Here is a 25,774-nt window from a genome sequence, read left to right on the forward strand (position 1 = left end):
TGAGCCATTGTTGGACACGTCACTGTATTTTATAGTTTCACTCTTAGATGCAGTCTCATCCAGTTTAGTTTTGCAATCTGCTGAAGCTTAGCCAAGTTGAATTGCATCTGCCTTCACAGTACACACATCTCAGTCTAGCTAGGACTTCTTCCAGTTCTGCGTGGGGGAAGTTACTTTTATGGATGTCTTCTGGGAAATATGTCTTGAGAAAAATGAGTCCTAGTTTGGTTTGCCCTTTTGCCCTTTTTACGGTGTACAATGAACTGTTATCACATGCACATGTCTTACTTGAGCCAACCACCATAAGTGATGTCCCAGTTCACAACTCTCCAGCTAGTGCAATGGGTGCTAGACTTTACAGCTGGTTCTGATGCAGGCTAAACAGAAACTAGTCAGTCTTGTTTCCCATTGGCAGATAAAGGACTGTGAAGGAATTCTTAAGCTTTCCAATTTTGCTGATTTATAGAACTTCTGTAGGCTCTTTAGGTAATTGAATTGATGAGAACCTCATTTGGTATCCTCTACACAAATTCCAGGACACGAATCCTCTCCCCACTCCATTGCTGCCATGACAATGGCACCAGCGTTAGCAGTATCTTAATGGCCTTTGAAAGTTCTTAAACTCTGTACTGTTAGTGCCCCTTCCCAGCAATTTTATTGTGATATGCAAAACCAGAATGGGAGGATGAGGATGCAAGTGTTACCCCTCTTGTCTTTCAATCTCTTCTACTTAATGTCAGGTGTATTTGCAAAGCAAAATAGGGAGGTTTGCTCTGGTTTATCCACCATAATGGGGATTTCAAGGAAGTTTAACACAATGGGAACAGCTAATAATCTTAGAGATTTTTTGTTCTGTTCATAAAGTAGCTTGAGAGTGTTACTAGTCCTTAATTTGGAGTGGCAGAAAGCAAGAAACCTAGAAAAGGTGTAATTACAGCGATTGTGCTGTAATGAGTTGTGTTGAAAATGCTAAACGGATTAGCTACAGCAAGAGTGAATAGATAATTTCTGCTCTTTAGAGAAATGAGCCGGTTAGTTAAGAGTCTGGTTTTGTTTGTGTGTGTTATATATAAAACCTTGATGATGGGATGATTTTGATTGATTTGTATTATTGTTATATTTTCCACTGGAGGAAAAATTATCCCTGGGATTGTCAAGTGCCACCCCTAAATAAGTAATAATATTAATTCTAGATAGAGATTAATTTTATATCACAGGTTACTTCAGTTGCTACGCAGACATGGTGGAAGGGTTCTGCATTGATTAGATACTTTATTTTATTTAAGTCTGACCCTTTTCTTTTTAGAATTCAGAGGAATGAAGAATAATAAATGTAGATTCTTATGTGTTTGAGATGGAATTTTTTTATTAGAAACAAGGGGGTTGAAACTAAATGATCTTCAAGGTTCCTTCCAACCCAAACCATTATATGATTCCATGAAATGTGCTAAAATGGTCAGTGAAAAACAGAACTGGAATTGAAGTTTCATTTCTGTTGGAGGTATGTCTATGAAAGATAAGCAGACATTTCCATTTTGGATATTCCTTCAAGATAATAAATGTACTGAAGGCATGACAAACTAAACAGAGCTTGCTGAGATCAGGCTTCTTGGAGACTTCTCACCTACTGTTATTTTAATCTGGGTTTATTTTTGTTTGGGTTTTTTTTCCTAGGAAAAAGAAAAGAAGTATATGCTTCCTTTGGACAACTTGAAAGTGCGAGATGTTGAAAAGAGCTTCATGTCTAGCAAACATGTCTTTGCATTGTTTAACACGGAGCAGAGGTAAGAAAATGTGCTGTTCTGCAGATACTTCTATAATACTGCATCTAGCTGAGTATTTTAACATCTGAGAGTGCAGTTCTGGTCTTTACACTATGTTGAGTGAACAAAGATCTCGATACTCCTGATTTATCTGCTTCTTTGCTGTTGCATAACCATGGGATGAAAGGTTAGTGTCCTCCTAGCCACTCATGGGCTGAAACTGCTCCATGATTAGTCATCTAGTTCTTCTGTGTGGCTGAATAATCGTCTGCTGATGCTATTGTTGTTTTGTTTGGCAATCACCTCGGCTTACCAAAACATTTATGACTTCTGTACCTTGTGACCAGATTGAACTGGTGTAAATCACAAAAACGTCATTGCTTTTCACTTTCTTGCCTGTCTGTAATCTTGGGAGTCATTCTGTTGCTTGTTTGCATTTAAATACTGCTGAGTGGACAACAAATGAGACTCTTCTGCTTCCCTAATTAATTAGAACCTTTGCTTTGTAGTGTTTGCCTCATACTTTTACTTTCAGACTCTGTCCTCTGATTTAAGTGGTGTGAGTACTCAATGGAAGCCTATTCCTGATGCACAGTCAATTCAGATTACTGTGCAAAAATAAATCAAGGAAACATGACAACACTTGAAGGCATAAAGTGACCTGTAAATTTTATTCTTATTTTTTTACTGAAGAGGAGAGTTACACTTGCAGCTCTCAGTGGAATTAATTTCAGCAGATAAGGTGCAATTTCTCTTAAGTTCTTTTTTTTGGGAAAAAAAATAGTAAAATTCACGGGAGTGGTAGCATGGATAGATGTCCTTGCTTTCCTCTTCTCTTCTGCTAAGTCCCTTCCCGTGCACTCCCCCCGTTGCATTACCAAAGTTTGGCAATACATTCAGATGTTGTTCAAGATGATGAGAGCTGGAGGTGGCTCCCTGCAGAGCCAGCCAGCTGTTGTTGCCCCTGAACTGGCCAGAAATAGACCTTTCACAAGCAAGGAATGTCCCTCCCTTCTGCAAAGCAAAGGCAAAGCACAGGAGTTCTGGGTTGTCAAGTTTCTGCTGGCCCCAGAAACATGAGGACGCAATGTGAGTCTCACTCTGAACTACCCTGCGAAGGCTTTGCCTATATCTGCTAATATCTCAGCTAGCCTACATGTGGACATTGTCTGCTAGGAGATGCCCTTTGAAAGTATGTCACACACATACTTGCTGGGAATAAGATTTCAAACACTTGACCACTTGCGTGTCTAGAGCAAAGAAAAAAGCTTTGAAAAATGTTTCATGTTTTTAAAACCATAAATGATCTTCAGATGCTAGAAATTAATCTAATTCTGATTATTCTGCTATAAATGTGTGTGAATCATCCCAACATTGCGCTTGAATCAGTCAAGAAATCACTTTGTCCTACTGGCTTGATATCAGCTGTGTATATTAAGTTCCTTCCTTGAGAAATCTGTTCATTTTAGCTCATTGCTTCTCTTTTGTCTTGACTAATGGCTCTGAATGTTTTTTTCCTCATCTTAAATATTAATCACTGAACTGCTGTGAAAATCCCAGAGAAGCATGCATTTTCATTGGCAAGTTTGGGATATATTTGGGTGTTACATAGCCATACATTCACATTTTCACAGAATCTTCATACACACTGGACAGCAAGGATTTCGGAGTCAGATGTCTAAAATGTTTGCTATGTCTGTAATAACCCTGCTATTTGGGCTGTGAGTGGAGCCTTCAGCATCTGCAGGCTGCTCTAAAAACATCCCTCCATCTAGATGGGCACGTTAAGACATGATAGCATGGTGTTAAGATGACAAAATAACATTATGAAGACAATCTTCCAGCTTAAAAGAAGACAGAACTGGTTCCTGAAGAAATATGCATTGAATTTGAATTACAACAGCAATCCTTCTTTTTCCGATAAACCAGCTGATTTTTGGTATTTCTAAAAATCTGCCTGCTGGCACAAATGGGTCAAATTGGTATCACTTTCTGCTGTCTCCTAAATTCAGAGATTGTGTCAGCAGAAGCATGGATATTGGGGCTTGAGTAAAGTGATCTGGTCCTAAACTGGGAACTGTGTTCCCTGACCCAGATTCTTAGGGAAATGGGAACAGACAATCAGTAAAGGTCTGTTGAAATAATCTAATTGTTGCTTTGCTTCATGCTAATCCATTGATTTCTGGTTTCTGAACACAGTGTATTTGTGAATGTGGCTTGCTTTTCAAAATTAATGTAAAGATTAATTTAGTTTCGGGTTACTTGGGGGGAGGGGATGGTATTTGGTTTTCTTTTATTAAAAAAACCTTAGCCATTGAGGAAGAAATCAGCTTTCTCTTTCTGAGTTTGCCCACTGAGCCTTCTGGTTATGGAACTATTTTACTATTTAAGATGTAGATTATTAAAGAACAAAGGCAAAATCATCTGTTCCAACCTCCATGATAGTATGGAGATTATTCTGTATCTCTTTTTCCTGCCCCCCCCCCCACCCCCCCTTATTCTGCAGCATTTTTAAAAAATCAACTATACAAACTTTCTTATTGTTCAACTGAAGTATTTTAATTTTCAAACAAAATCCCTTTAGGAGAAAAATTTTAATAAGTTTGTTCACTTTTTCATTCCCAGCCCCTCACTGCATAGTTATTTGCTACAGCCATATGTTTCTGATACTGTACATTTCAATAGTTTCCTGGATTATGCACTGCATTTTTTCCATTTATGAAAACCTTTCCAGTTCTGAAATATAGTTACCAGGAAAACCCTCATTTCAGTGCATAGAAGAAAAAAACATCTTGAGTTAGCTGAAGCTTGGGGATAGATGCAGAAGGAAACTAGCAGTGACTGTCATTTTGATTTACTGCAGAAGTCAACAGTTCTCTGACAGGAATCAAATGTGACTCAGTCATGTGTAGTAAATGGAGACTGTGACGATTGATTTCACAGTGAAGATAAATTCTCATGAAATGAACATAATTGTATGTTTATGAAAAGGCTGCATTGTGAAATGATTGAATTCTTTTCCTGTTATTTTCTAATTAAAATTAGGTAAGACACACACAAAAGGGACAACTCTTGGTGTGAAATAGATACAGTGTTGCTTAAGGAATGGGGGTTGAGTTTCAGCAAACTACATAATGTCTTTAAAGTTTTTGAGTGGGCTCATCTACTTAATTTATACACACCATAGAAGACCTTTAGAGACTCCTCTGGTTTACTTACAATATCAATGCTAGTTATTAAATCAAAGTATATTAGAGTGAGTGCCCTTTCACTCCTGGGTCATTTTTGGAGCATGAGTTTACCTTTAAGAAACTGAAATTGAGCTGTAGGGTCAAGCAGTAGGTTTCTAAACCTAAATCTGTCAAGAAAGTGAGTGCTATTTTGTGTTGGCCATTCTTTCTTCTCCACAGTGAACTGCTTGGCATGCCTTTTAGACTGGAAAAGAGATCAAATATATTTAAAGTATTTGAAAATAATTTTACTGTAGGAAAAAGCCTAATGTTTGCCATGCTGCTGTAGAACATAGTGGGAAGTTGTGTAGATGTAGCTGCTGATTTTCCTTCTTGGGAAGAGCTAAGAATGGAGGAGAAAAGGTTTTCTGAGTGCCTGTGATTGCATACAGTAGATTAACCTGTGATGTCACCATTGATGAATGTGTAAGACTCTTGTGCAGAGCTCAAGAACAAAGAAACAAATTATACCCATCCCAGAAAGTTTATTTTCTCTTTTTTTGCTATAAGCAGAGAAAAAGCTTCCTTTCTGCTTCTTCTCCAAGTCACAGAACTGTAGAATGGTTTAGGTTGAAAGGAATCTGAAAGATCATCTAGTTCCAACTGTCTTGCATGGACAGGGACATCTCCCACTAGACCAGGTTTCTCCAAGCCCCATCCAGCCTGGCCTTGGACACTTCCAGGGTGGGAGCATCCACAACTTCTCTGGACAACCTGTTCCAGTGTCACATTACCCTGGTTGCCCAGGGATGCTGAGGATGTCACAACTGGAGAGATAAATTATTTCTCTTTTGTGAGAGAATAAATTCTACTCCATAAAGATTCTGGGGGTTATAAAATGGTAGTAGGCTGAAGTGTTTGTTGAGTTGGTGGATTTTCAGGCCTTTCCTATCAATACTGGGAGTACTAACTGTACAATGAGTTAGACAGTGAAAATTCCCTCAATATTCTTTCTTATGCAAGAAGCTCTGTTCCTCTTCAGACTCATTCCTCTCCCTGGACCCAAGGAAGCAGAGCCAGTGTGTGCAATTCTCCCTTTCTTGCAGAGGAAGATCCCACCAAGTCTCCCTGTCTTTTATTTTCCTGCCCAACCAGGATCCAGATGAAACTGAGTAATAGTGTTGCTTTCCTCACTTCTGTGGTTCTGTATGGTTGGTAGAAGGATGTGAGGAATGTATTAAAAATACCGAACTGTTCCTGTTTTCCTTCACAAGAGTAGGCTCCTGAGAGCTAAATGCTCCTCAATAACCATGAAGCAGTGTGACAGAACCTACCATCCCTGTGTGAGAGCTGACTGTCTGGGGCAGACTCATTGTAGAGACAGATCCTTCATCTGAGAAACAGATGAATCTCAAGATGAGAGTGATCAAAAGGAAGTTTTGAGGGCACACAATAGGACTGGAAATCAAACTGCCAGAAGCTAAATGTTAGCTACTGACTCCTGAGTACACTCTGACTGTCAGAAATCATCTTGCACGAGAAATTGTGTTGTCTGGTAGGACCCAGGAAAGCACTCCATATCTGCTAAGTGAAAGGTGTAACAGTATTTATTTGGGGTACATGTTGTTGGCTGAGTTTTGCTCTAGAAGGGGATGAAGCACAAGTCTTGCCTGGGACTCCAAATGCTTTAAGTACTGAATTTCTTATTACAGACAGCAATTGGTTAACTACTATACATATATAAGGGAAACTGGGCAGAAGCCAAAATAAAGGGAACTAGTGAAAGGAGACCGGGTCAGAGGAGGTGTTGGATTGAAGCCAGGCTAAAGGAGAAAGCCTAAGATGAGATGTATGTTTAGTTACTGGTTTTGAATCACTCAGAAAGCTAAGCCTCAGGAAGAGCTGGACTGTAAGCTGTTTAGAGCCCTGTTAGAAATGGAAGAATGAGAATCTATTTAATTTTAAAACCCCACAAATTTAAGCCAGAAAAAAAAAGCTGCTAACGTTTATAAACAAACTTCTAAGATGCTGGTGAGTACAATATTTAAGAGGAGAAAAAAAATACAACCTTAAGGAATAATGAGCCTTTATCCCTGGAGTCCATTCCATTAAAAAAAAAAAAAAATTAAAACAAAAAAAACCTCACAACCCCCCACAAAAAAAAACCCCACAACAACAAACCCAACAAACTTTGTTTTTTTCCTGGAGTATTTTCATTTTCTCATTATTGACAATAATTCCTTGTATGATGAACAAAACAGTGTGGTGGATAGATGGTGTGGGTATTGAGGTTTAAAACTATTATTATGAAGCAAAAAGGGGTTCTCTGGAAAAGGAAACAGCAGTGCTAAACCCAAACCTTAGGTATGATGGTTACACCGTACCTGAAGAAAATTCTCTAAGTGATTGTGTGTGATGTGGAATGTTAGTGACAGCAGGCTAGTTACCAGCAAGGTCTGGGTCCCACTGCCCCACCCAGAGAAGGCCAGGGCTGGAGCAGGAGCTGTGCTCCCTCCACAGCCATGAGGGGGTGACAGCTGTGAGCAGCTTTTGTGTCTGTGTGGCCCCAAGGCAGGTTCCAAAACAGGCTGCTATCCCTCACCAGGAAAAGGATCAAACCTTCTTCTCCAAGGAGTTATGGAATATTTTAGTGCCAGTTACTGTTACTACTGCAGATTCTGGCCTACATAATGTTAGTTTTGGCTGCATTTCTTCTCTGGATGCATATAGAAGTCTCGATACTTCATTGTCCAGGCTTGGCTATATACAGATCAGTGTATCTTCTGTTCATTTTCACCTTAAAATTGTGTATTTGTGTGTGTGAACTCAGAAAGATCCTTACACTGCTGGGAGACCACTTACATGTGTTAGATGGTAAAATTCCCAGCAGCTATTTCATTACATTGTCCCAGAGATCATCTCACTGGCTTCTCTGGATATTAAGAAAGAAAAATCTTCAGAGGCATGTGTAATTAATTTTAATTAGCATTCATGTTGGACTGCTCTGAAATGGCACATCTTGATAGAAAATCTTAGTAATTGCTGTTAACTCAGAGCAGATGGTAATATTTGTTTCTTTAAAATATATGGTTTGTGGAGCTTCTAATAGAGCTTTCTTACGTGAAAAATAGTGCACATAGTCAAACAGGTCATTGTGGAATGACAGGTGTCTAAAATGGGAGACTAAGACTATGGTTGGAGAGTGTATACAGTGGAGTTGCAGGTTAAATAAGTAGAGAACATGCAGTAGAGTTTCATCCAAGATTATCTTTCCTAATTATGTATGTATATTAGGAGCCTCTGGATTCTGAAAATCACTTGAGATGACAGGCACAGTTGTCTTTCAGTCAGTGAGTAGCTTCACTTGTTTCAGGGCAACTGCTGAAGTTGTGTGGTTTTATATTCTTTGGAGGATTAAAGTGGCTTATAGGCACAATTCTAAAAATGTCACTAATATTCTTGCTGTGTAATTGCTGTTCTGCCTCCTCCCATATTGGCAGGAATAAATGCATCTTCATTTAATCTTGGTTTGTATTTTCTCTCTACAAAAAATGTGCATGCATATTCAGTACAGCTTTGTCTAATGACATGTTTCAGATCCAGTTCAGTCTAAAAGCTGTCTGTGCAGATGGTTAATATGTGGATATGCATTAAATAGATGTGCACAGATATCAGCTGGGTTTGTGTCTGTGCTGGTTGCCCTTAGAATCTTTACAGGTTTGTTGGACATACATTTTTAACATTATCTTAATACTAAGAAATTGCAAGAGATGTACATCTTGGGGTCTAACAGTTGAATTTGCTCAGATAGCCAGTAGTTTGATGTGTGATCACTGTAGAGGGAAACCTACTGGTATTGCCTGTACTGTAGCAGGCAACTAGAAAGTTCTTTATTTGTGATTTTCAGTTGAGTGTTTTTCACCTGTTGGTCCTGAATTGTATAGTTCTGCTGTTTTATAGGCAATCAAACCTTCCCTGTGCTATATTGCAGGGCCAGGGAGGTGATTCTGCCCCTCTGCTCTGGTGAGACCCCACCTGGAATACTGTGTACAGTTCTGGTGCCCTCAGCACAAGAACGATATGGACCTGTTGGGTCACCAAGATGATCAAAGGACTGGAGCACCTCTGCTATGAAGACAGGCTGAGAAAGTTGGGGCTGTTCAGCCCAGAGAAGAGGAGGCTTCAGGGAGACCTTAGAGCACCTTCCAATACTTGAAAGAGGCCTACAGGAAAGCTGGGGAGGAGTTTTTCATCAGAGAAGATAGTGATAGGACAAGGGGTAATGGTTTTAAACTGAGAGAGGGGAGATTCAGGTTATATGTTAGGAAGAAATTCTTCACTATAAGGGTGGTGAGGAACTGGAATGGGTTACCCAAGGAGGTTGTTGATGCCCCATCCCTGGAGGCTTTTGAGGCCAGGCTGGATGAGGTTTTGTGCAACCTGATTTGGTGGTAGGGGTCCCTGCTCATGGCAGGGGGGTTGGAACTTGATCTTTAAGGTCCCTTCCAACTTTAATGATTCTATGATATTGACAGTGCTGGCTTCAGGACTAGTGGGAAGGAATCTCAGTAACTCACAGTTGAGCTTTCTTCAAACTTATCTGGCACTTCTCAGTTTCCTCTTGTTCACTTCGACAAACTTTATTCCATTCCTGCATTTTCATGTTAGGAGAGTTCTGTGATAGGAGGGGTTAAAGAAATACCTATGGACAATGTAAAGATAATTTTTTGTGTTAGGAAGTTCAGTTTGAAATATATGGGGGAAGGGAATCCAGTATGCTGCAAACAAAAGTAATAATAAAGTGGAGAAATTGTTGGGTAAGCAAAGTTACAGCTGGGTATCTGCTGGACTTTCAAGTAATGGACCTGGCCTAGAGAAGGTATGTGGAACCCTTCTGGAATTGCAAATGATGCTTTTAGTCCTGTTGTGCTTTTTCTGGAATACAGTTCTAGAGGTTTATCTGTCTAGAGTGTAATAAAATCTGCAGACTACAAATGGTAAACTTTTGTATTTTTAACTTTGGAAAAAAAGCAGTATTATGCTAATATCTGTTAGTGCCAATATGGCTGTATTTTCATGTACTGTGCAGGATTTTAAATTACAGCAATGAGGCCCTACAGGAGGAAGCAGCATTGGTAGATGTGGCATATGCATGTAGCTTTGTTCACAGTTTCTCTGTTTATGTGTTCACATTTTAAAACGCTGCATATTCAAGGAATATGTTGCACACAAATTGTGCTTCTAGGCATTGTGTCTGTTTTGTTTTGATAGTTCCTTAGATTTAAAGATGCCTGAATATCAACAATATTTGTACTATTGAGAGTTCATCTTTTTGCTTCTTGGTATCCTGTGTTATATCCTTCTCTTTGATGTATAACTTCCCATTTACCTGCTATACAGGTGACATGGTCTCACTGTATTCCATATGGAGTAAGTAGGTGAGGACTGAGTAGTAACTGTTACTGTGTTGATATCTTCCATGATTTTAAAACATGGTAGGGAACAAAACAGAAAATCTGAATTGTTTTCAAGAACATTTCTACAGCTTTCCATGAGACGCCAGTGGATTCCTAATGAGTAAAACATGTCAATGTGTTTTTGTAAGATTCCACTAGTAACAGAAAAAGGACACACTCTGTTCAGAAGTTACTATGGCTTTTTTTTCCTTCAAAAAGTTTCTGTGCCTGTCAGCCTTTCTGGAAGAAAGAAAGGCAAAGGGAGTCCAGTAGCAAGGAAACCAATCTGGGAGGCAAGCACCCATTTACCTGTCCTGCTGTAAGGCTCTTGTGAGTTCTGGCTCAGTGTGTGTGCTCTTCTGTTCCTCACTTATGTCTTTTGCTGGGGTGGGGGAGAGGATAGTGAAGAATTAGCTACTCTGAAATGGTGGTGCTCTCAGATACTACAGTAAGAAGGGCCTTGGAGAGCTGGAGACATCAGCTGCTTGGCCATAAGATGTCTCTAGACCTAGGAAAAGACCTGATATGGAGACAAGAATGCAGGACTGCCAGCTCCCATCTGTTCAATGCCGTTGGCTAAAATCCCTTCTTCTACAGCTACACTTGACGTAGGAAGTCACAAAATGCCAAAAAAGTTGAATATATAACATGACAGTCCTGAAAAAATGTTTTCACAATCTGGTGTCATGTTGTTTTGCTCTTGCAGATAAGTATTTTTGGAAGTTTCCTGTCGCTGTGTTTTACAGCCTTTATTTGCTCTATTGTTATTTTTAGTCATCTTTTTTGTGAGTAGCCATTTACCATTCAGCTTCCTATTTCTTCAAAGTTATAGCTGCTTAGTTAACTTAGCCAAAAAACTTATCTCAATAAAAGTTTCTCCTAACAATAAATTAAAACCTTTTTTTGTCCCCTCTGGCAATTTCCTTTTGCTTCTCTTTTTGTTTTTATTCAGTTCTTTGTTTTGTTCAGTAAATGTTGACTCGAAGTTCCACAATATGGCAAATGGAATAAAATTAAAATGTTTTGTCATCAGTTTAACATAACAGCATCTAAGGAGGTCATCCAGGCTATTATTTACCTTAAGGCAGGCTTAGTACATTAGGAGTCAGAGAAGAAAAAGGTTTAATTTTCAATTTCTAATTAAAAAATTAATTGAGCTTTTAATCATTCGTACTGTCGTGGCTTTGCCTAAACTATGGGACATGACCCTTTACTGTGTTTGTCACTTTGTGGGTTGGTTTCTGTGTGAAGGAAGTGAAGGTGTGCTGCCCTGAGTGGTACTGAAGCACAGCACAGTACAGCAGCATCTCTGATCTGGGTGCTTGCACGGAGAGCAAGGCTGGTGCTGGGCATGCCTGCCTGGCTGCTCAGATTATAGCCCTTGAAATTGGTGAGAATTCTGTCACCAACATAAGGAAGTCTGAGTGTGTCCTTTATTCTTTGCAGTGAATGCAATCTATAAGTGCTCCTCTGGTTGAGTGTCATGGCTGCTTCATGCTCAGGGAAGAACATTTAATGTTCAATTATAATTTTTCTACCTGTTTTTTGTCTGTCTGTTTCCTGAGACTGCCCCTAAAAAGCAAGGCAAGGAGCGGTCTTCGTGCTGTTGTTGGTTAAGGTAGAAATGCTTCTGTGAGTGGGAATTACAACAGATTGGTTGCATTCCAGCAGTATGACAGTGAAATCCCACCAGTCCCTGTATGCTAAAGCAATTTATCTAGGCAGTGATAATAATAGATTTCCTGGTACTATGGTGTAGTCAAATTGATTTTCTCAAAATATGGGGTAGAAATCACCTCTGTAAGTGCATAATGAAGCTGAAGAGCACATTGTCACTGCTTTCAAAGTGAAGTAATCAGCCCCCATCTCCACCCCACTCCCCTTTCTCTGTAGCTTCCTAAAGAAGGAAAACAGCCTGTTTGCGATGGAAGACTGATCCTTGTGCAGCTGTTAAGATCTCACAAAATGTGGTTTCCTAACCTGTGTCAGCTAAGCTTGTGGCCTTTCCTAAAAAGATTGTTGGCTGACAAATTTACAGTGATCTGGTCTGTGTATAGAATTCTAATTTGGAAACTAATGGCTAAACCATAAGGGGAAAATATGTGCTATTTATTGGGGAATTTACAAGTACCACCTTCCTACATATTATGTATTTTTCCTCCTTTCTCTTTTCTTTCATTAGGTGATTCCTTATATTCATCTAATTACATGAATTACCTGCAAGCCATCTTATTTAAACATGTCCCAATTTTCTTGCTGTCATGGCAAACACAAGAGATTTGATTGGTTTGTTTAAAATATCTGATTATCATTGTTTTCTTTCCCCACTTACTGATGATATCTGAAAGCTAAAGCAGGTAGATAAAGCACTGAGAGGGCTTGCCTTGGGAAAAATTGCATCATTAATTATGTTTATATTTATTAGTGACAGCAGCAATCAATCACAAGATACGTAGTTTTGTTGGTGTGTCTTACGTGTTTGTCCTCTGCATCACAACAAGCCTTGTTTTCCTTAAAGTGCTTCATTTTGGCAAAAGCTGGAAAATTGATTTTAAGTGGTTTCATGGTGCTTTCAGATTATTATTATTTCCAGAGCTATGCTGTAGAATTCTAAGATATTTTTAAGTACTCCATGTAATTATTAAACAAGTACCTGTCCTATAAACTCTCATGTCCAAAACGATTAACAAGTAATTTCTGATCCCAAAGAATTTTTAATTTAAATGCTGTGTGCATGATACAGAGTAGTAAAATGCTAGTTTTACAATGTGGTGCTCTTTGTTCTAGGAACGTTTACAAGGATTATCGTTTCCTTGAGCTAGCCTGTGACTCCCAAGAGGAGGTGGATAGCTGGAAGGCATCTCTGCTACGAGCCGGTGTCTATCCTGATAAATCCTCAGTAAGTTAAACAGCTCTCTAGTTTTCCAGTAGCTGCTCTGTTTGAGTCAGAAAAAATAATTGTATCCCCCGGGAAAACATGATGATTTGTAGATATCTCAAGAAATGGTAACCTTTTCATTGTACTCCTCTGTGGTAATTTTGAAATACTGAAAATATTGAAATATTTTAAGATCAATTTGTGTGGCAAACCTCAATATGAAACAAAACCAAAAACCCAACAAAACCACACAAAAACCTTCCAACTCAAACCAAATCTTCCAAAATGGTTTCCATTGGATCTGTGTAGTAAAAGTGTTGAGCAATTTGGAGTTTCCTGTGTTTCATTGTTTCTGTTAATGTCTTCTAAGGTAAAGATGTGCTTTGAAGAGTTTATTCCCTCAAGCTCTGTATTACGGAACTGGCAGAAGCATTCTAGGCAATCACGTATATTTATTTTACAGATTCACTGTGTGTTTTTTGTGTGTGAAACACATGCTAAACCTTTCCAAAGGCAGTTTTACTCAGCAAATCATCATGTAAAGCAAATTGAGCAAGATACAGTTAAAAAGTCTCTATTAATTTAACAGAAAAGACAAAGTTGGGGAACAGAATATGCCCAACTATCATTTCATATTTTTACTTCTTTGTTATTTTGATATTTAACGTTGAGTGAAGGCTTAAGAGGATGTATCCAGAGAGAAGGCTAACTTCAGCAAAAATACCTGTCATTTGAGCTTTTGAAAGTTCCTCTCATGCATGGCTCTCCTTTTCTTCACTAAGTCTGTCGGTCCACTAGATTCCTTCAGTGGAAGATCTGTTCTGAGAAATGATGCTTTGATTTTGATGGAACTTGTTCATCTTCCTGCTTGTTTTCTGTGGGAAGGCCACATCCCTTGAGTCCAGGGTCTTGTGCTGTCTTCTGTTTTCTTCATCTTCCTCTTTCTCATATTTGCCTTATATTTGTAATACCTGCATGGCTTCCAGTATAATTCTCTCTGCATCTCCTCTGGTTGCTATTTATGCAGACAAACAAGCCTTAGCTTTCTCTTTTAATACCAAGTTTCAAGGCTACTGTGGGGAACGGTCCATCTTCTCTCCCCCCACAGCTACCCTCAAAAATAAAACAGACAATCCTTGAACTTCTGGATTCTCCAGTTATTGTAGGAATAAACAGTGATGACGACAATGATTTTTAAAAATAGGTCAAATATTAATTTAGCAGGAGACTTACCAGGTATGTGAGATTTCAGTGTTGTTGTTTTTTTAAATTAAATTTTATTGACTCTTCTGTATGTTTTCTGTCCCCACTAAATCAGTTTGGAGCTAATACCATCAGAAGTAATTTTACAATTATTAGTTTCAAGAGTTTATCTAATTACTAGGATCAAAATAGTGTATTGTGTTGTTTTCTTGCTCAGGTTTTAATGATGATGTCAAAAGAGCATGTTGCCTCCTCTGGTTTAACCTTGCATTCTGTTTACTGTATTCATATATCTGGTACTTTATCTTTAAACAAGACAGACTAGTTGGATTGCTAAACTTCTCTGTCTCCCTGTCTCTCTCTTCCCCATAAAAATATTTTGTGTTTAAAATATGTTTACAAAGAGTTCTTCTTTTTGTTTAAAGTTAGTCTGTCAAGGGAGTCATAGGCACAAGATGAGAGACCTCCTTGAAAGACAAAACTAGAAAGGAGTAAAAATTCAGTTATTTGAGCTACCTTTGCATTACCAAGAGAGTGAATATTATTGTTCCAAATTCCTGCAGCTTGAAATTCACCCAGTAGTGTATCAAGATGTTCAGAAAAGATACTTGATGCTACTCTAGTCCTGCAAAGCACTTTGTTCCTACAGGACTAGAAGTCCAAATATGGACTGCAAATCTGGTGCTAAAGTTTTGAATTTTGCAAAGCTGAAGCTCCAAGGCCCAGGGTACCTTAGAAGCTCTGGTGGAACTTCAGTAAAATTCAGCAGCATTTCATTAATATCCTATACATACTCCTCAGTTTCACACCTTCCTCAGACAATATAAAATAGCTTTTGAGACAAGCTCCACCAATCTTTTATTCTCCTTTAAAGATTTAGAGAGCATGTTTTTATGTTAAGAGAGACTGCCAGGAAATGGCAGCAGCTTGTGTTTGCTTCAGTGCTTCCCCACAGCTTTGCAATCCTGGTGTTAAGAAGGCACAGAAGTACCCTCACCCCTTCCTGACTGACCTGCTTGCTCTTTCATGTGCGAGTCACAGCTGGTAACGTTGAGTGTCCAAGGTGTTGGCACCAAGAGCAGAAAAATTGCTGCTTAGGAATGAAGAATAGACTAACAGTGCTGTAAACCTGCAGTACTGGAGTGGTGAAACTGGCCTGCTTTCTGTAACTGCCAGAGCAGCGTGCACAGCCTGGGATTTGAAAGCTAAGCTGTGTGCTTTCATTAACAGTTCTGTGCTCGTGCACAAGCACGCCGATATATAAAATCCAGCACAGTTGCCCCTAGCTGGGTTGCTTCTGCAGTGGCAGGAAAATAGGAATTTGTCACTGAATTTAAGAGATTTGTTATGAATTCTTACCAGGGGCAAATCTCTCAACTGAGAATATTTATCTTCCTGTTGATTTTTCAATAATGCTACTTAACATTGTGTGATTGCAATGGTAATCAGACTCAGTACTTACTACCACTAATATGAAGTCTCCATTAATGATTTAGTCCTGTAAGATAGGTCCAAAATTGTTGATATTTAATTATTCTTTTTTTGCCTAAACAAATCTCATTAACATATTACAAATTAAAGGCCAGAGATCATCCCATTCCTCCATTTCCTCCCTTCATTTTGCCTGCCTTCTCTGGCCCTCTAAACACGGGGATACAGTCACATTCATATATTCACTGTCTTGTTAATGATCTTTAAACACCCTCATTGTTGCTCTGTGAGCCCCCCAATTTTTCTGAAGTTTGCCAAATCACCTCCTTCCCCCAGGAGATTTGCTTTTGTCAGGACAGGGGTTTTGACAGCCACCCAGATAGCAATGAATCAGTGTTTTTATTTTTCCAACCCATGTGCAAGTCAGCTTGCTTGATATAAATCACACTGGTGCCAGTTCACTTTGAAATGGGATATCCATCTACCAGCTGACTTTACTGCTGGGTTTCTCAACTGATGCATCCAAAGACCTCCTTTTTTAAAAAAATGACTACAACTTTGTGACTAACCTTCCAGACTGTATTTCTCAACTGTAGGCTGGTGTTTATCTTGGCTGACTTCCCACTGTATAATACACACTGTTCATGCCAGCTCATGGCAAAACTCACAATTAAAAAAAAAAATAGTAGCACAGATGTTTGTCGTAACGTGCTCTCCAAAATTTACCTTCCTGACACTGTCCATTCCTTTTCCCCTCTCCCCATCTCTTTCTTATTTTTATTACTAATCTAAAAGTTCAATATTTGCTTTTTAAAAAGCATTGGATCCTGAAACTTTCCACTCCCTGGCATGTCGTAGGGAGGGGCTGTCATGCAAGGGTAAGCAGACATGTTTAGTGGGTTGCTTTGTGCACTGAAGTTCAGTGTTACCGATGCACAAAAATCCCTCTGGCTTCCATCCCATCCCTAGATCATTTCAGGCCTCATTTTTTTCTCAGTTGCATTGGTGTCCACTGAATTCCCCGGAGCTGCTCCTGATTTACACTGAAAGAAGCAGAAGTGGAATCAGAATGTTTGTGTTGAGAGGAAATTTTGGAAAATAGTGTGAATTTACAACTTTGTTGAACATTTGAATCCTTTGTATTTGTCCTGTGATCCCCTGGAAGCTGTATAACTAATGGATTCAGTGACTGTTCTTTGAGTCAGTTCCTCATTTGGTTTGAGCTGTTTCCAGAACTGTGTGAGTTAGACTGAATGCATGTAAAGTAAATTTATCTAATACTTCTTTTTCCCCCCCCTCTTTCCTCCTTGCTGCATCCTGCAAAGGGGAACAACAGAGTAAGTTGTTTGTCCTATTACCAAATGCTTTTCTGCACTGTTTGAAGGATTTTATCAGGAAGATCGGTTTCTCTTTTAGTTCACACAACTATTGCCTGCATTCTAAAAAGAAAACACCAGCAAACTGCTATTACAAATGTGGGTGCAAAAGTATCTTCTAGAAAACTATTCAGAGCTCTTTGTTTTAATTTTGGGGAAGGAGATGTGTTAAGTGTTGCTGAGTGTTGTTTTTTTTAAGGCGGTTCAGCAAGAATGATACTATAAAACAGTATTGGGACCCAAGATTATGAAGGTATAGTAATAAAGACCTTCTGAAGAAAGGTTACTACAGTCTGATGAAACTCATTACAGCTGGATTTTTTGACCATACATCAAAGCTTGTATTAATGGGCAGTTATAAAAACCCAGCACTAAAGTCTTAAATAACAGATTTGCTGGCGTTGTTGGCTAAGCTGAACTAGATCAGTGTATTGGCTTTGAAGGTGCCTTAAAATGGATGGAGGAGGGTGGGGTCAACATTTGACTTGGCTTCTAGACCCTTGATGTGTTCCAGCTGGACAGCAGCAGAAGGGTGTGGGGTGTGGAGAGGGAGAACTGAAATATGCATGGAAGGGGGGTTTTTTTGAAAGTAAGCAGCACATAAAAAGACAGTTTTGCTGATCTTGATCTGATAAACTAATAATCAAGCAGTTCCCAGGGTTAGTATTTTTTAATGACATTTTACTGAGCTTAAGAATGGATATGGCACATCTCACACTTTGGAATATGGTGCAGAGAGACTTTGTCATACCACGGAAAGAAGTTATACAGCATTTGTGTTTTGGGATTTTTTTTTTTTCCTCCTCCCTATTTTGGTATATTAACCCTTAGGAAGATGTATCTGGAGCATCAAAAGATGCTTCACAGCAAGTATTGAAACTAGCCTCTGAAATACTGCTTGTAGCATCTCACAGTGAGCTTGAAGCATTTCTGAGGTATTTGGGAAAGACCCAAGTGGATTTTAAATATTCTGAAGGTTGGGGAATTTTGTCTGCTTTTAATTTTTTTATTTTTAACCAGTTTTTGACCACTTCTGCCTCCACAGTAGCTGGACTTAGAAGCACAAAAATCTTCTGGTTTGTTGGCTTGCCTGAGTTGGCTCTTAGTGTTGAGTGTGGAGGGGTTAAGAAAAGTCATGTATTGATGGCATGGAGAGAGGGACTTTATAAAGGAGGTGGTGTGAAATGTAAATGTTAACTGTGTACACTAAAATCTGTGTCAAGGTAATGTTTATAATGTTTCTTTACAATATGTTGGCTTAAGGCTTTGCTGCTGCAGTGAATGCTGATCTGATCTCTAGAGGACAGAGGTTAGACTGTAAATGCTCTGTCAAGGGAAACGGGGATAGATGCAGCACCAAAGAGCTCTTAGGGTGGGGAGAAATAGAGTCTGGAGATCAGGAGTTGCATGGACCAGCTCTGTTCTCCAGACACCCCAGGGAAGTCAGGACCAGTAACATCTGATATAGTTGCTAGCATAAGGCAGGATACCCATAAGCAAGTATGGGACAAGCCTGAAACCTGTGAGATGTGAGGACTAGTGGAGCTGTTTGCTCTCCTTTCACTCTGAGCAAAGAGCAGTTCTTGCTGAGGTTGAGGAATGTTCTTCCTCTGTCAGCCAGAAGGTAACTTTTCTCCAGAAAACCATCCTAATCTTTCTCTTGGACCCAGTCCCTTGTAAGGATCATTGCATCCACATTTGGGTCCCCAACCCCTTCTCTTTAAAACAGGTCATTCATGCCGAATCCTGGAGGTTACATTATCCCAATTAGACAGATAGAAGTAACCTGCAGCTACCTGCAAGAGGCTCAAGCCCCAAAAATATCTTGAGATTTCTGCACCTAGCAGCATGGAAAATGAAGTTGGTAAACCTGAGAGGTGACAAGAGGATTTTTTAGAAGGGGTGGGGAGAAGAAAGGAACAGCAGGTTGAGGAGTATGATGGTTTCTCAAAGCTTCATATGCAGCTATAGGCTGCAAAGCTGTGTGATCCTCCCTTACAGTTCTGGTACAGACTTACTGGGCAGCTGGCAGAGCTGCAGCCCTCCTGCTACTGCTGCCCTGCCTGGCATTCCGACTGTGGATCATGCCATTTCGGCATGTACCTACCCATCCATTCAGATTGTGGCTGCTTTTATACCTCTGCCTTTAGCTTTGCACTCTAAGATATACAAAAGTAAAAATAAACATGGGATTAATGAGTTCCTAGGAAAAAGGGGGGAAAGGGAAGTGAAGAGGGTTTATAATCATCAGCTGACTACTAATCATTTTTATTTTTACTTTTTATTGTTGCACAATCATTAATGTGAGATTTCTCACATGGTTAAAGATAAATATATCTTCAAAAGCTTTGCTGGATACAATCTGTAAAAGGGTTGTGTAGAGTGAGGTAATGGAGACCTACCTTATTCAACAAGCACATGTTGGCAAGCCCCATCTTACTAATATTAAAACTGAACTCCACTCGACTGCCTCACGCAGAGGCAGAAAGGGCAGAGCATTGCATGGAGTTGTGCAGGGCATTGTCACTTCAGGACGGGTGCTGAAGGTAAAGGAGCTATGCATTGTCATCAGCCTCGCTTAAAAAGCAAAATCCCCCCAAAACAGCCCTCCAGACCTTGCTGCTTAAGAACAACAGCAAAACCTATGACGTTCTCATGAAGTCCATTCTGCTTCTTAACATGGTTAGTTTAAAAGATTACATAGATGCTGGGACCTTAGGAAATTTTGATTCCAAATCCTTGGGCACTTGAGCAGTGAAATAACAACAAAAAACCCCGAAGTTACACTTTTTAATATAAAAAAAAACTTTTCCTTTGTCATCTTTAAGCACTGAGTCAGACAATAATTTCTACTTAATTTGAAGGATCAAACACTTTAATGCTGATCTTAGACTTAAGAAAATTCAACTTGGAGAATAAAATTCTTACTAGATTTCTTTTTGTGGATAGAGTGACTATGAAGTTCTAATTATTAATTTGCATTACTGTGCTTGCTGATTCCCTTTATAAAACATGTAGAACTTAGGTGTATAAATCCTGTATTCACACCTCAGTGGAGTTACCACAGTGCAGATAATAATGCTTATGTGAACATTCACTGAATATAAAATCAGTGTAATTTAGTTTGAATTTTCTCTTCGGAAAAGCAGAATTTCCTTTGAAGGGATAAAGAAAATACTCTCCCTGCCAGGTCAGTTTGTCTGTTATTCCTTAAGATACTCGTTCTACCTACATATATGACAACATCTCTCTCTGTTCATCTGTTTCATGTTTGGCTATTGACATGTAAATGTAGATACAGTGCCAGAAGCCTCATGTATAGTTGCATTGAACAAAGGCTCTAATGCTTTCGTTTTCAAATCCAGCCATGTTTCTGAAGGGTCTTCAATTACCTCCCAGACATAAACTCTGACTCAGCCAGTTACTGGCTGTGGTGATGTGCCACGACTGCCCCGGCCAGATTCAAACGGGAAGTGGTTCTGCACTGGGATTGCTAAAGTCATGCTCGAGTTAAGTTCCTGAACTACAAAAAGTAGACTCATTTGGGGTTTGTTGCATAGTAGTAAGTAGAAAAGCAAACTGTGCTGGTGTGTTGGAGGGTAAAATGGTGTAGACAGAAGTATAAACTATGCGTTTAGTGGTTTTATTACTTTTTTTAAAAAACAAAACAACACTAGTATATTTAAGAAAAGGAAGACATTGAATTCCAGGAAAAGAAGAATCCACTTCAGTTATGACTAAAATTGACTTTGGGCCAACTAGGTTTAAAAATAACTTTCAAATTAAGAAGTGTTAAATATCTGATTTTTTTTAGTGGAAAAATGCCACGATTTTATAGACAGTGTTTCAGTCATTGCTTTGAACAGATGAATTGAATTTTACAATGAAGTCACAGCAAAGGAACAGACCAAGCAAGTGAGTGTGCATGCGTGCACATGGGTCAAAAGCAGTCCAAAATACAGGGAGGAAATGAAATGGCAGGCTGTTTTTCAGTCCCTTTCTTGCTGCCTTACTGTTTCAAGGCTATGAAAACATTTCAGATAAAAGCTGCCTTCTTGTTCTCCTAAATATTTACTAATTCTAACAAAAATTAGATGCAAACTTGTTCCCCGAGAAACAGAGCAGCCCTGATTTATGTTCTGGTGAGAGTAAAATAATTGCTGGCACGAGAGAGTTAAAAATGTATAAGGAAAAAGAGATTCATAGTATTGCATCAGTTGCATTGACTGTAACAAGATGCAGGCTAATGGACTGAGTGATTTCAAAACCAGTCCCTGCAAGGCTGGTAACTGCCTATCGGGGGTCGGGGGCTCAATAGCTGTCACAGGGTTTTATGTTTCTGCTATTAAAGGGGACTGCTGACATTAAGCAAACTCCAGGAAATTTAGGAATGAGCAAACATTTTTTATTTCTGTAACGTATTCATGGTGGGCTCTTTACTGGGCTTTTGGCATCTGTATACCGAAAGTATTTTTAAATTCTTCATTCTTTATGGCACAACTAATTTTTGCACCACTTCCACTATGATGAAGTGTTTCATTGATGCTCTACAGAAAGGTGAAAACTCTCAGGTTGTGAAGTTTCAGGTCATGGAGGTTGAGAGTCAGCCCTGTTCTGGATATACAGCAAGACTGGCCCTGGGGAAGGCAGTGAAGGTGGCCAACCTCTAAGGATGCTTTCCCAGCCCTGGTCAATGAGTGCTGAGAGTTGGCTGGAGGAGAGGAAGGTGCATCTGGACTGTGCTACACCAACCTCTGCCACACAGGTCCTTTGGACTTCAGGCTGATACCTGCAGCTGGAATCCATGTGTGTCCAGGTCACAGAATAGCTGCAGTCAGGAGGGTCTGATTGCCCCTTTAGTGCAGCAGTATGTGGTCACCCACGAGGGGACTGTACAGAAGGGGAAACAAGTCTAACAAGGCTTTGGGACAATCCTAAAATAACTTTCTTGTCTTCCAAGTCAGTAATTGCAAAAAAACCTACTCCCAAGTAGTAATTGGGAGTAAATAAAAATTTGAAAGATTTTTTCCTGCCAAAAATGTCACCAGGCTTACTCTTCCATAGCATTTACAGTGTAACAGGAAATGTAGTCACTGGACATGAGGGTGGAGGGCAGCTGGGGAATGGCCAGATACAACTTTTTTCTCATTTACAAGGGAAAACAAAATGATCAGGAGAAACTGAATGGTGTTTTCTCTGACTCTGTTTTGAGCAAAAACTAAGATATGCAATGTCTAGTGTGATACATAGTTCATCCTGGATTTCTTTAACCTTTCCTACTTATCTTTTTTTGTGGACATAGGTTTATGATTACTTTCCATATGCCAAGTCACACTCAAGTCCTATGTTCTGTGTGTAAAATCCTCCATCTGGTGCTGCATTCTCCACTTATATAACTCTCCTTCCACAATGTAATGTGCTCCTCTTCTGCAGTCACTCATCTCCTGTCCCACCTGTTTCCTAGATCCATTATTGCCTTTGGTTGACTGATGTCTTCCCTGTCCTCCTCTGTTTCTTGTCTGGTGTGACATTTGATATATTGAGTGCACTGATTTTGGAGAATTGGAATTTCTCACTTAAGAAGATCTGGCTATGGACATTTTGTGGTGTTTGATCAGTGTGATTCTTTGATGAATTCCGTACCTTTAAAGGTTTCTGAAACCCCTGTTCCTGCAGTTGGGAAACAAGTGGTCTTACTTCACATTTCTTCTGTTTTAAACTCAGCCTCTGCATTTCCTCTTTTATAATAAAGTAATTTGTAATTCAGAGAGAGAATTATATGTAATCTAATGTGCTGCTAAATTAAAATAACATATGTTAATTTATTTGTGTAGGTGTAAACTCTGGTGGGTAGATACAAAGTTACCATGACCCTAGGTCTCAGGCCCATATCAGACCCTTTAAATAGCAGATACTCAAACTTCCCAGTCACACTTGTTGCATGTGTTATCTTGACCTGTTCAAATATTGGTGTTTCTATGCTGTGTGGCAGCATGCCTAAGGCAATTTAGGCAAATCCACTAAAGAAGCTAACCCAGAGCATGGAAGATAGTCCATGAGAAAGATTAGTCTTATGCAATGTGATCTGGCATTCAGTTGTACTTTGGTGGTTTAAAACTGCTTGATTTGCAGACCTAGATATTTTCCAGTGGAAGCAGGAACCTCCATGGATCGAGGGGAAGGCCAAAAAAAGGTGATATAGTGGTTGGAGTTGGTTATAGTCCACCCAACCAGGATTAAATATTCTCTAAGCAGTTGGGAGAGGCTTCACAATTACTACCCCTTGTTCTTATGGGGGACTTCAGCTTCCCAGATGTCTGCTGACAACACAATGCAACAGAGAGGGAACAGTCCTGGAGGGTAGGGAGGCTCTACAGAGAGACTTGGACAGACTAGATCGATGGGCTGAGGTCAATTGTATGAAGTTCAACAAGGCCAAGTGCTGGGTTCTGCACTTGGGCCACAACAACCCCATGCAACGCTACAGGCTTGGGGTAGAGTGGCTGGAAAGCTGCCCAGCAGAAAGGGACCTGGGGCTACTGATTTATATGTGGCTGAATATGAGCCAGCAGTGTGCCCAGGTGGCCAAGAAGGCCAATGGCATCCTGGCCTGTATTAGAAATAGTGTGGCAAGCAGGACCAGGTAGGTGATCATCCCTCTGTACCCAGCATTGGTGGGGCCTCACCTCGAATATTGTTTTCAGTTTTGGGCACCTCAATACAAGAAAGACATTGAGGTGCTGGAGTGTGTCCAAAGAAGTTTGAAAACATCAAGTCTCTGTGCTCTTTGTTATCTGCTGCTCCGTAGGAAATCCCTCTTTACCTGATGTATGCTTAGAAATGGTGTAATTGCAACCAACCAGTCTAGGTCATGGAAGGGCTGGCAGATGGCCATGGTGAAATCAATGGCATCAACTCCCAGAGAGTGACAAGTTCACCCGTTGTGAGTGAGTGTATTGTCCTTACTGCTGTACGTTTTTAGGGGACTGTTGATTTTTTCCCAGGCTTTCTGTAATCTGATTAGTGCTCTGCTAAAATCAAGTTCTCCTATCCTAGAACCAGTCCTGGCATTGTCTAATTGGGTCTGTGATTTCTGCCCCACGTTGTATTTCTTTTATTTATTTCCATCTTATTTGTACAGTTTCTTTTGTAAGCCACAGCATGATGCCTTTCCAGCAGCTGGTTTAAATATTGTGAATAGATACTATTTGTCTAGAAGCTGTAGTTGTGGACCAAGATCCCATTTTACAAACTTAGAGTAAAAGCATGGTTCCTTGCAGTCAAAGAATGACATGACAAAATCGATGGAGCAGTGTCCTGTCTGTGTGTTTTGTTTAAGATTTGTCACTAGCCATTGAGTGCCTCTGGAAACAGAGGGTTTTGAGACAAGTTACCTGTTTGTCACTAGTCTGACTAGCAGAGGACATTACTTCTGTAAAGCAGCAGCATAATTTCTTTCATAGGAGTTCTCTCTTCAAGCCTGAAAATGCAGCATTAGGAGTGGTTTGGAACAGGTTTGGAAGATGTCTTCATCTTTTGTTCTTTAAAAATATCTCAGTCCAACATCTTTTGAGTACGCAGTGATTTCTTTCTGCCTGTCTTTTAAGAACAAGTGATGATTAATCCTTTTGTTTTGCTTATTTACCAGACCCTTCAAACCATCTCTAAAATTTGACACTAGTTATTTCAGGGTCCCTCCTTACCTGGGGGAAGCATCTCAGCTTCAAAGTATTTTTGGAAATTTGCTCAAGACGTTTTGTTGGGTTAGTTGTTCAAGTGATTTAAAGTCAGTAATTCTTGTGAACTAGCCTAGATGTAAATGTACGTGTGGAGTTCTCTTTCCTTTTGTTGATTTCATGACAGAGGAAAAGAAAATGTTTGGAAAACTACTGTTTCAAAAACAGAAGGTGTGTGTGTTCAATGAACTTCATTGTCTTTGCTGAGGTATGCTGAATGAGTTTCCTTTAGTGTATACAAGTATCAATGTTTTCCCATCAAACTTCAGATATTTTCTGAATATTTTCTACTGGGGAATTGCATGTGTTTCTAGGGATCTGTCTCTAGAGTAATCTGTGATCACTCGCTTGGTGAGGCATTGGAACAGGCTGCCAGGGAGGCACTGGTGGAGGCACTGCCCCTGGAGGTGTTAAAAAAACAGGTGGACATGGGGTTTTGGGAGATGGTTTAGTGGTTAGTGGTTGTAGGATGGTTGGACATGGTGACCTTGAAGGTCTTTTCCAACCTTGATGATTCTGTGATTCTATGACTATTCCTTCCAAGTCTGGATCTCTGAACTGTATAGCACTTCAGTTTCCCTTTGTAGACAGTGGGTCCTTGGAAGAAGAAGCTCAGCTGTCCTGAGTGCTGGGTTCCTCGTAGTTGCCCATGGGCAACACGACAGTAAAGCAAGGGAACTCAAATTAACAATGGAGTACTTAAATACACATCTTTTCTGTGGTAAGGCTTGGAGTGTTGCCATTCCATAAAAGCTAAAAGG

The 25,774-nt window shown here is 39.7% G+C and overlaps 1 protein-coding gene across 12 annotated transcripts in view; it reads left to right on the plus strand.

The window, feature by feature from the left end:
- DNM3 (dynamin 3) overlaps positions 1–25,774 on the plus strand; it is a 170,556-nt gene that overhangs the window by 101,293 nt on the left and 43,489 nt on the right. For 6 of the 12 annotated variants that reach the window (XM_051624811.1, XM_051624818.1, XM_051624813.1 and 3 more), the window contains 3 exons: positions 1,675–1,784; positions 13,177–13,288; positions 17,227–17,238. In XM_051624811.1, the coding sequence (XP_051480771.1) occupies positions 1,675–1,784; positions 13,177–13,288; positions 17,227–17,238 (234 nt within the window). The remainder of the gene's footprint in view (positions 1–1,674; positions 1,785–13,176; positions 13,289–17,226; positions 17,239–25,774) is intronic. The other 6 variants (XM_051624812.1, XM_051624820.1, XM_051624814.1 and 3 more) reach the window with 1 other exon arrangement.

The sequence above is a fragment of the Apus apus genome, chromosome 7 (assembly GCF_020740795.1).
Source record: "Apus apus isolate bApuApu2 chromosome 7, bApuApu2.pri.cur, whole genome shotgun sequence".
NCBI lineage: Eukaryota > Metazoa > Chordata > Aves > Apodiformes > Apodidae > Apus > Apus apus.